This window comes from Aegilops tauschii, chromosome 3 (assembly GCF_002575655.3).
Source record: "Aegilops tauschii subsp. strangulata cultivar AL8/78 chromosome 3, Aet v6.0, whole genome shotgun sequence".
Classification (NCBI taxonomy): domain Eukaryota; kingdom Viridiplantae; phylum Streptophyta; class Magnoliopsida; order Poales; family Poaceae; genus Aegilops; species Aegilops tauschii.
Window position 1 is genome coordinate 562532056 of NC_053037.3, and position 11807 is coordinate 562543862.

General features: G+C 46.7%; 1 protein-coding gene across 1 annotated transcript; it reads right to left on the bottom strand.

The window, feature by feature from the left end:
* Positions 1–2421: 2421 nt before the first annotated feature.
* On the bottom strand, positions 2422–3242 carry LOC109747620 (rapid alkalinization factor-like). Its single transcript, XM_020306649.4, has one exon. It carries the CDS (start codon positions 3032–3034, stop codon positions 2687–2689), a length of 348 nt encoding a protein of 115 aa, XP_020162238.1. The 5' UTR covers positions 3035–3242; the 3' UTR covers positions 2422–2686.
* Positions 3243–11807: the final 8565 nt, after the last annotated feature.

The window sequence follows — 11807 nt, forward strand, 5'->3', positions numbered from 1 at the left end:
GCCTCTCGTCAAAGATGAAAAATCTCTAACAACGATGATGCGAAGATTCCATAATTGGTACATGAAAACCTGCAGAGAGTCTGGGGGGACGAATACTTTGTATCTGAGAGTTAAAGAGGAGCACGACCTCGTTGGAACTGATCTGTTGCATGTTCCATTTGAGGAGTTCTTCCAGTTCTTCAATCAAAAGGCCCTCGATAAATTAACGGTCACTTGCAACTGTGTGTAAGTACTACTTCTGTCATTAAGTCTCTATATATAGCTCAGCTCTTTCATTGCATGTATTTATAATTATCCTCACTATATTATGCAGATTGAAGATCGTCGAGTGCAGAAAAGCAGAAATGTATGATATTGGGTTCATTAACACAAATCTCATAGATGAATTTCAGGTTACAAAGAGCGCCGAAGAGGCCGAGGCAACTTGCTCAAATCATTGTTAATAAATCAAAACAAAGATTTAATACTCTTTCCTTCCAACTTCAAGTATGTGTTACTGTCGTGTGCATATTCGGTTTCCCTTATTACTCGAGCGAGATTATAGTAATGTAATTGATGAGTTATGCATGCGTGCGCAGCTTCCACTATATTCTCCTGGAGATTAAGCTTGAGCGGGGACTACTAACCGTCTTTGACTCGAGATGAAAAGATCCCGAGACCTATGCGGACATGACTAAAATTCTCAACAAGTAAGTTCAATCGATCATTATAGCACCATATCGGCAACTTTTTGTTCATTTCCTGATATCTCAAGTAATAATTATTTTCTTTGTCTTGCAGGGTTTGGAAACAGTTCACCGCAGAAGCTCCGGGACTGCCGAAGGAGCTGCGATATACATACCCGAAAGTAAGTACTACTAGCTAGCTAGTTGCGCGCATCTCCCGTTGATTCTAGCTACTTTCATCAATGCCATTTATAATGCTTCATTATCAGTTTGATTGACCTCTATTTTTCGTAAAGTGCTTGTGGCAGGAATAAGGGAATGATTACTGTGGATACTACGTGTGCGAGTTCATCTACAACGCGACTTGCAATAATATTCTGTTGAGTTTCATTCATATATATGTATTAACTCCCTTCTTCAAATTAGACGTGGCAGATGCGGAATGAACTCCTACCACAAGATCGCATGAAAGCAATTCAAGAGGAATTGGCGGGATTCTTTCTTGACCACGTCATCAATAAAGCCGGAGAATACCATGTGGAAGTTGATTTCAAATGCTAGGGGATTGTAAGAGATCTTACATATTGTATATGTATGTAGCCAGTAGCGTCAGATAGATAATACGAAAACTTGTTGTTCGACCAATCTCTCAGAGAAGGAGAGGTCGATCACTTCACTCGGTATGCATGACGAACTTCTGTACTTAATGGTTTCCTTCATTTTCTTACTAGCTAGCGTGTCGAGGGCCTCTCTATACGTATAGTACGTAGCGTCGACCAAGCACGGAGATAAGAGAGAACACTTCTCTATATTAATTAATTAGCTACCTCACACAATATATGAAACACCTTAATTAACCATACAAAACCCCCAAATCCACCCCCCCCCCCCTTTCAGAAAAAAAAACAAAAACCCTAGCTCCTGAACAGCTGACGCGTGGATGCCTATTGGCCCCGGTTAGTGCCACCAACCGGAACTAAAGGGCCTCCTGCCTGGGCTCGCAGCACCGGCCACGTGGAGGCCCATCTGTCCCGGTTAGTAGAAGAACCGGGACTACAGGCCTAGGCATTAGTAACGACCCTTTAGTCCCGGTTCCCCAACCGGGACAGATGGGTCTTATGTACCGGGACAGATGGGCCTTTTTCTACTAGTGTGTGAGGTCGAGATGGGTCTGTCCAACATGGCGAACGTGCCCGGGTGAGTCCAAGCGGCCACATATCCACCCCACGTATGGGCTGTTGGATGATGTTTTTGGATTCAGACGATGTTCAAGCTGTCCGTGTGAGCGTCCAGGGGAAAATGGGGTGCGGTTGCAGATGTTCTGAGGCGGCGGCATGACAACTTGTGAAATGGAACAGTAAAATCAGTAATCCATCATCAACTAGCCGGCACTGTCGTGCGGTTATGCTACTCTGGCTGCATCTGCCCACTTCCGATCTGGGCTCAAACAAAACACTAAAGTCTCGTGCTCTCCAGAGGCTGTCGGTGCGCCAGTTCCTACGCAGCTCGCACGCTTCATGTGCAATGCATCGCCCGTATCGCAATAATAAATTATACTGGCAAGTGGCAGCACCAACGCGATCGATCGATCCATCCGTCCAGGAGTAGTGCGATTCGTTGCCTCCGGGACAGGACCACGGATTTATTTACCGATCATGTACGTACGCACGCACGCTACAGACAGTCTGAAAACTATGAACTCGATTAAAACACCGTGGCAGTAATACTCGTACTATTTACCGATCGCACAGTACAGTTCAAACGAATCAGTAACATTGATTTCACGATCGATGCATCGGTACATTGCCTCCAAGTACAAAAGTTGCCATGGATGATTTGCTCAACGAATCATTCTCGGACTGAATCCCGTATACTGAAACCCCAAACAAGAACCGCCGACGGAAGGAAGAAGAAGAGAAAATCAATCGAACATGTCTTACAACTTACAAGATCCTACAAGAACCACCGGACGGCGGCCGGCGGCGACGGCGAGGTAGGAGGAAGCTGTACGCCGTGGGTCTCTATCCTCTGCAGCGGGTGATGGAGGAGCAGCCACGGGAGTAGGGGTTGGCCTGCCCGCCGGGGCGGCAGTTGTAGTAGGACGCGCCGCGGACCGAGCACGGCACGGCGTTGCGCCGCAGCGCGTCGTAGCCGATGTAGCCGCCTCCGCCCAGATGCCTCCGCGGCGTCGCCTCTCCGCCGCACCCCTCCTCGTCCTCCACCCTGCACGCCGCCTGCATGGCGGCGCCGCCGCCGTAATCCTCCGCTGCCCACCCGCTGCTTCCCGCATCTAGCTCGGCTGCGACGACGAGGACGAGGAGCGCGGCAACGGCGACGATGAGCGCGCGGCTCGGCATCGGCGGCGCCATCTCGTGCACCCTGCCAGATGCTGCGCTCCGGGAGGGCGGGGGTCGACGTTACTAACTAGCCTGCGCCGATCGAGCTATGACACTAGTGTAAAGCTGTAGTGCTGCTGCCTTCGCTCTTGTGCTTGTGTGTCGACGTGTGGGGTAGTGGACTGGCCGGGGTGCAGTGTGGTTAAGATCCCATCAGGACGGTCGCTTAAAGAAATCAGCAGAGTTCTAAATGCGGAGAGGGAGTGTGAATCACTCAGTACGCGGCAATGACTGACTTTCCAACCTCAAATCCTTGCACTACTACACATTTGTACTGGTAACATTTTGTAATTTGAAATTAAAAAATATGAAAACAAGCAAACCCTCATTTTGCTGACACGAAGAGGACTGATGTCTTTTGGATATTTGGTAAGCGAAGCAAACGGTTGGCCAGATCCATGCTGTGTTAATTAGGGCGTCCGGCCGGCTGGAAGAACATGCCAAATTTAAGAACAGATGGCAGTACAAGATGTGTGTACTTCTTTGGGATTGTTAATACACGATCCACATGCTCTAGGACACACTGACTTTTCTTTGCCTCGATCAAACCTCCAAGCAAGAACCCTATCCTCACTTGCTAGTTTCTACGCAGTGGCTTGTTAAGTTACTGTGCCCGATGTACTACAAAACCTGTGTGTGGATTCTGGCGATATCTTTAACTGCACTTGTTTACAGTGCCCGGGCGGCAGCGGCTAACGACGACGATCTTGACCCTTGACAACAACATGGTAACATGGCGCGGCAATAGGATACGGGGAGGTTTTGTCCGCGGGCGCCGCGGGCACGTGAGGGGCAACCATTTCTTAAGCATATCTTGGCTGTATCTGCAGCTGCATACATCCAGCTGAAACACAGCTAGTTTTAAGAAATCGATCTGGGCGACATACACAGAGAGGCCTCGCTCGCTCTGACATTTGCATGATGGGCAGATTCAATAAATCTGGGCTTCTAGATGTATACAGCATTATTTGGAGTGCAGAAAGTTTTATCTGTGGATTAATGGATTTGATTTGACCAACCCCAGAGCAAAGATGTATGCTGAAATTCTTGGTTACTGCATCGCCATTAAACTTCACACGCTCCTATGGAGGGGCGCGTCAAACAGTAGGTCCAACAACAATGCTTCTGCTAACCGGAGTATTGGTCTTTCCAAGTACCTAGATGTCCAACAAAACGAGGATATGAGCATATGTGTAGCCAGTGCGGGTTGGAACATTTCTTCGGAAATAGCCTTCCTTCTCGCGCTCCAGGTGGCCCAAAGAGTCACCACCAAGCGGGTGAATTCATCATGCGACAATGATTCATGCATGGAGAAGATCCAATTCTTCGCATTCTTGTCCTGGTTAGCATACATTTGCTCAACCATCTACTTGGCCGAGAGTGACAAGATACATCCAGCCCATTTTCATTCCATCGATCGATAAACCCTAGCTAGGTATTTCATTCGGTCGGGCCAGATTCAAGCCATTGAGCCACATCGAAGCCATGGGCTCTGTGACACTAGAAAGGACCGCCGGTGGTTCTATCCAAGATATATTTGACGCTCCTCGCGTTGTAGGCAGTCAATTGCAGCATTTCGTTATTATTTTTATGAAGGCGTTGCAATTTGTATTTCACGCATATAGCATCAAATAGAGTTGTTTCTGGTAGAAAACACTCACCCCATGCTTTCTTCATTGGGAATATGGACGGCCCATCTATGCACACACACTGTTTGTGTTTCCGGTATAAGGAAGCTTCCAAGTGGTTTAGGAAGTTTTGGCCTTCTTTTTTCCCTTGTTGGTTTTATTCTCGTAGGGTTTCTTCTTCTTTTGTTTGATTTTTTATTATATTTTTGTTCTTGTTTTTCTACTTTGTTTTATTTCACAAAAAAGATCATGAATATTTTCAAATTGTTAACATTTTTTTAATTCACCAATATTTTCCACAAGGGATAAGATTGTTTCAAATCCATGATTTTTTTTCAAATCCAGAAAAAATCAAGTTCGTAAAGTTTTTTCAATTCCATGAAGATTTTTCGAATTCCTGAACTCTTTTTTTAAACCCTTGAACATTTTTCAACATTCAAAGGCATTTTTTCAAATTCATGAACATTTTTGAATTAAAAACTCATGAATATTTATTCAAACTCGCAAATGTTTTTTGAATTTGTGAACCTTAAAATCCATGAATATTTTTGTTTTCTCCAAAAACTAATAATTTTAAAAAAGATAGTTGGTTTTTATTCAAATGAGATGGTGGGTTTCATTTCTGCAGCGAGCGAAAAAAAAATGTTAGTGAACAAGGAGAACTCCTCTTTTTGAGAAAAACATGGAGAACTCCTAATTGGCACTCTTTGCACCAGTTAACGAGTCGGCGGTCACACGGTAGCTTGCGTGGGCTGGCCCACCAGTGCGCACTCTCGCTCTAGCACCAAACGATCGCTACTTGCCTTAAAACACGATCAATATTGCTAAAGAACCAATCGATCACTGACTTGCCAAAAAAACAACGACTGCATGCCTACCATTTGACTTTTGACTTTATATCAAATAATTCATGAAATTAAAAAATCCGTGGTCTTGGAAAAATTCACGAGTCTAAAAATGTTCAAAATTTTGAAAACAATGTATATACGGATTTGAAAAAAAAAATCATGAATTTGGAAAAAGCTCATGAATATTAAAAAATGTTTGCGGATTTGAAAAACGTTCATATATTTGAAAAAGATCAAGCATGTCAAAAAACTCATGAATTTGAAAAAAGTTCACGCGTTCAAAAAAGTTCATGGATTTGGAAAAGGTTCAAGCATTTGTAAAATCTCACGAATTTGGAAAAAGTCATGGATTTGGAAAAAATTCACGGATTTGGAAAGATTTCACGGATTTGAAAAAATTTCATGCATTTGAAAAAAGTCACAAATTTAAAAAATGTTTGTGGATTTGCGAAAAGTGCATGCATTTGAAAATTTTCACGAATTTAGAAAAACCTCGTGAATTTGAAAAAAGTTCATGCATTTAAAAATGTTCACGAATTTGAAAAATGTTCATGAATTTGAAAAATTCTTCTTGGAACGAGTAAAGAAAACCAAAAAGGAAAAAAGAAACAAAAACAAAAAAACAAAAGCAAAAAAGAAAAACAAACCGAAACAGAAAGGGAAAAAAGAAAAACGAACAAGAAAAACAAATAACAAAAAAAAGGTCGGTCCAAAATCTTCTAGAAGCTTCTGAAATCCGGCCAGAAGGTAGCATTGTTCACGTTATACGGGCCGGCCTAGTTGCTCAAAGACGGTGTGCGCCACGTACGAGGATCCAACGCATGAAACGCGAATAAGATCTGTGGCCAATGAGCATGTGAGCGCAACAACCGAATAATCTACTAGGCATTCAAAATGCAGCCCAAAACAACCGTTCCTAGCGTTGTTGTGACATTTAGATGTTGTGTGCAGTACATTAGAGCTCTCATAGTCACACCCACATGCCACTGGGCCAGCCCATTTGGTTTGCTGCATTTTTGCTTTTATTTTGTTTAAAGCAGAGAAGAGTTTCCTCAAAAAATCTTCTCCACCTTTATGCCAGACTGAGAGAAAGAGCGCTAAGCGCACTAGTGATTTTGTGTGTATGCCATGTAGGCCCAAATTGAAAATTTCTTACTGTTGATGGTCTAGAGATAGATGGCCCCACAAGCAATACTAAACGAAAACACACAAGGGGTGAGACCCACCACTGAAGAGAGAGTTGGAAGAAGGTGCTCCGCCGCCTTCGGTCAATTCCGACCTGTGGTAGCCATGAGTAGGACTAAAGCATTCAAGCTTACAAACTTAGGGCGAATTCTTTTGGCGCTTATGCGTGGCTTTGGAAATAAGTTGCCCTCTCCCCAGTTTATTTTAGAAGCTCAACCTAGGGCAACTAATTTTCACAGCCAACCAAAAGCCCCAGAAAAAACTGGCCGCGCCCTTAGTTGCATGTCTACTAATCTGCACGGAATCAGCCCCGTCACACACTTTGTAATTATCAGCAAGCACCTCTTATCCATTATCTGGCTCTACACTCTAGAAACAAACCTACAACACCAAACACTATTTATAGTGATTTTGTTGTGCAAAATTCACTTCTTACTATAGTACATTATTGCGTTGATTGAATCCTCCCACAATTGCTAGGTAAGAAAGTTTTTGCTACAACACAACCCTAATGATGACTAATGGATTATCACTTTGTTAGGGTTGATGATTGTGCTGGACAACGATGTATTTCAAGATGACCCAGCGTTGCTATGGGTTGGGCTGAGAACACTACAAAAAAAGACACATCCGTGATATTTTGGGCCAAACGGAAATCTTTTCTGTCATACTTATGACACTTCTATGACGATAATTGTGACAAAGCCCGGTATCATCATAGATGTGGTGGGGTCCTACTTCTGTGACAAAAAATCATGACAGAAAATGGGCTTTTCGTCCTGAGCGGGCCGGAGACGCAGCTGCATGACATTCTTTGGGCTATCCATGACTGAAAAAACCGTGGTAGAAGCAAGGGCGCGGAAAATATCAGGGAGTCCCCGGTTACGGTGGGTGGTCGGGGGCCGAGCGATGCGCGTTTCTCTCGAAAGTACGCGCGTGTGTGCGAGGCGTTGGGCTCTAGTTGAACCCGAGCGAGGTGTTGGGCTCTAAATGAACCCGAGCGATTGCACTGCAGGCTACGCGTTACTGAACCTGAGCGATCGATCGATGGCTGTTAACTGAACCCAATCGAGTGATTCCTTCGCTACTGCTGCTAACTGAAGCCAATCGATGCTGCCTCTGGATGAACAGCGAGCGTTGCTGGGGGGGGGGGGGTTGGATGAACAGTTCCCGGTGGGGGTGGATGAACAGGATCCCGATCGTTAGAGCCGGTTGGGGCTGGATGAACAGGACCCCGTGGAGGGCAGGATGAACAGGACCACCCCGTGGAGGATAGGATGAACAGTAGACGGTGGAGGGCTGGATGAACAGTAGCCCGTGGAGGGGTGGTTGAACAGGAGCCTGTGGAGAGGGCTGGTTGAACAGTAGCCAGTGGAGTAGCGCGAGGTGGAGGCTGGATGCACAGGAACCCATGGATGAATAGTCGCAGGTGGAGGCTGGAGGAGGTCGACGGTGGATGAACAGTAGCCTCTGGAGGCTGGAGGGGGTCGACGGTGGAGATGAACAGTATCCCGTGGAGTCCCGTTTTGCGGTACGCCACACCCCTCCTGATGAACAGGATCCCTGTTTCGACTGTAGCGCTCCAACACAAGTCCGTTTCCTCCGTTTTACGGTACGCCACACCCCTCCCGATCAACAGGACCCCCGTTTCCACCGTAGGAGGTCCGTTTCCTCTGTTTTGCGGTACGCCAGACCCCTCCCGATGAACAGGATCCCGTTTCGAACGTGGACAGTCGAACACAAGCCTGTTTCCTCCGTTCTGCGGTACGCCTGGCCTCGTTTCCATCGGCTGTTCCGTCCAAGCCCTCCCGATGAACACGACGACGCATTCCGTTCCGACCCAACCGGTTGGCTCCCCATGAACACGACGACGACGCTATTTCTCCGTTCCGACCCAGCCATGTATACGAGCCCTGGCCGTACGTATGCGCGAGTAGGCGTTCGAGACCCTGCCCATATGTACGTACGTGGCCGTATTTTCTTTCTTGCACACTGGCCGCTGTACGTACGTGTACATGCTACGTGCGCACCTCTACTACGACACGTGCGTGCCTCTACATCGACCAGTATATACGTACACGTTCGCGACCAGAATGACAACGCTACGTACGCTTCGACCAGGTGGGTCCCGACTGTCAGGCACTTCCTTGCGTGCGAAGATGTAGCTGGTGGGTCCCAGCAGTCAGGGGGGCGAATCTTTTTTTTGCCCGGACGCACTTCCTTGCATGCGAAGATGTAGCTGGTAGGTCCCAACAATTAGGGGGAAACATTTTTTTCGTGAAATACAGTTGCCCATCCGGTGGGTCCCTGCTGTCAGGTGGAGGATTAATTATTTTCCGCGTAATAAGGAGGCACTTCCTTGCGGCTGCCGTGGACCCAACTGTCAGCCTCTCCGCGACAGTACTCTTCCGATGGAAGTCGTTTCTTGACCACGTTGACCACGCCGCGCCGAGAGCACCAGGGCGGTGGATGACGGCGAGGCCTAGGAAGGGGACGACGCGGAGCCGGGGAAGACGCGGCAGTGGAAGCCCGCGCGGAGAGGAGTACGAGGGTTCATTGGTTCGGCTGCGGTGTGAGGCTGCCATCGCCGCGGAATAATAGGGGGTGTGGGTGAGTAGAGGGATGGCTGGCCAGCGGTGGGAGTAGTAGGGGGCGGTGAGGCCTCTGCGGCATCACAGCCGGCCACGGGAAGCAGGAGCACGCGGCACGACCGGCGCTGCTTTGGGCGGCTGGAGCAAGAAGACCAGAGGTTGAAGAAGCATTACGGCCGTTGGATAGACATCGTACGGTCACTGCAGCTAGAATCGTTTATATTGACTAAGTTGACAAAGCCCTTGGTACGCATCAACTTAGTAGGCCCACAGGTCAGCCTCAGAAACGGTGCGCCCCAGATGTCAGGGGGAGGAATCATTTTTTGGGCGGCTGAAGCACGACATCCGTTGGATGGACATCCAACGGCCACAGCTGCCAGAACCGTGTGTTGTTGACAAAGTCTTGCATACGCGTCAACTTAGTTTTTTTAGGGACGCGTCAACTTAGAAGGCCCAAGTGTGTGGCAGAGAACATATAGCCCATTTGCGATTTGTAAGAATGTACAGCCCATTTTTTAATTCAATTGGAATTTACTACAACCCATTTATAGTTTGTTAAAAGTACAACCCATTTTCTAGCTAGGACAACGATTAATAATTTCAACCAACCGCTCAAAACAGAATTCAAGAAAAATTCCCACATTTTTATGGGATCCCAAATATTTTTATCCGAAATTTCTAGTCAGATTAAATATAATTTCAAAATAAAGTTGTATTACGTTAAAATTCAACGAAATATTGCGCGCGCAACAAGTAATGAAATTAAAATTTTCAAATTCCGAAAATAATATATTTTTTAAACTAATTACGTGTTTGGTGCATCTTTTTATAGTTACTGCTCAGTTATTATAATTACATCCCATTTATTATTTCTTAAAGTCCATTTTCTTGTTAAGCCTAATGCATACCTCCTAGGAAAGTTTGCCGCCGAGCGGGGCGGAGAATAACAAGTTTACTCGGATATTGTGTACAACTGTCGGCCCAGTTGCATTGCTGATGTTGAAAAAAAAGGCCTGTGTACTACAGTACAACCTAACATGGCTACTCAGCCCACATTCAGCGACGCCGGAAAGGCCCAAACAAGGCTTCTGTACAACTTTTTGAAGTCACTGAGCTCAATGAATAACTTAAGAAAAAAGTTAGATTACAGTGGAACCTAATTAAAAGCTGTCACGAGCAAAGAAATAATTCAACGGGTCCCACTTGTGCGTGTGTGCGCGCGCGTGTGTGTGTGAGAGAGAGACCCATCGGTCGATGCTCGTAAATACATCTTTCAGCCATATATGCATTGCCGATGCTCAGTAAAAATTTATATAGTTGACACAATCATATAGGACATCATATCACACTTAACTTGCATACAAAAATTTCACGCAGGCGGCACAATCAGGATGGAAGCAGTGGATCGCTACGGGTAGGGCTATGTTGAAACCAACGAACTCGTACATAACGGTTCATCTGCTTTATCAATGACAGGGAAATATCTTGAATGCTGTGCAAAGAAAACAGACAGACAACACAATAAGTTCTGCTAGCACATTAAGTTGACGTACAACCCTTTCTAAAAAAAGTTCAGGTACAAAATTAGAACAGGTCACAATCAAATGTACTGGCACATCAGTGCTTCACACCCATAGCTCGGATTTAACTAGTATCTGACAAGATTTAGTTGTTACCTCAAATTAGAGCACATCCAGGCAGCCAGCCCTGCATCTTCTCCCAAAGAAGCAGTGGCCTCCGCCACGCGATGGAGTAGGCCATGTGCCATCCATCGTTCTGAGCAACACGGGGAAAGTCGTCGACGGACCCTGGCACCAGCGGCGGCGGCAGGACTTCGATTGATGGATTGACCACTTCTTCGACATGCACGAACACTCGATACAGGTACATCGCTAACGTGGTCCGCGGCGGCCTTGGTGGCGACGAATAGTACAACCCCGGTTCCTGCACCGGTATCTCAACACCAAACACCTTCGGTATGGTGGACGGCTTCTTCATCCATGCCATAACCATCAGAGCCAAGCTGTCTGGAGGAACAAACATACTTACGAGCTCAACTCCAAGGTCGTTGATACGCTCATTCATGGACTCGCTGTTCCAAGCACGTCGAGGCATGCCGTGGAAGGTAAGCTTTGTTAAAAACTCAAGCTCAGAGGGCACCGAGCCCCATCCTGGGTGCCACCAATCAAAGCTCACCAGCGCGCCATCGCAGAATAAACGCCGGGAAGATTCGAACACACGACTGCAGTCGAAAGTTGTCCGGAACCTGACGAAGAAATCAGCCAGTGGCAGACAGACTTCGACGAGCAAGTCACTTATTTGGATGCCGTGCGCAATGCCAAGAGCTTTGACAAGGTCGTCCGGCGAGACGAGAGGCCGGTCGCCGTTGATGGTTACCATCAGCACTTTGCCGGCAAACTGGTCGTCAAGCGCCGCCATGCCACTGTTGAGCGACAACACGCAGCGACCGAAGGCAGGACGGACCTCAGGATCT

Bases quoted from the DNA above. Each gene is read 5' to 3' on its own strand.
- LOC109747620 (XM_020306649.4), bottom strand. From the start codon at position 3,034: ATGGCGCCGCCGATGCCGAGCCGCGCGCTCATCGTCGCCGTTGCCGCG.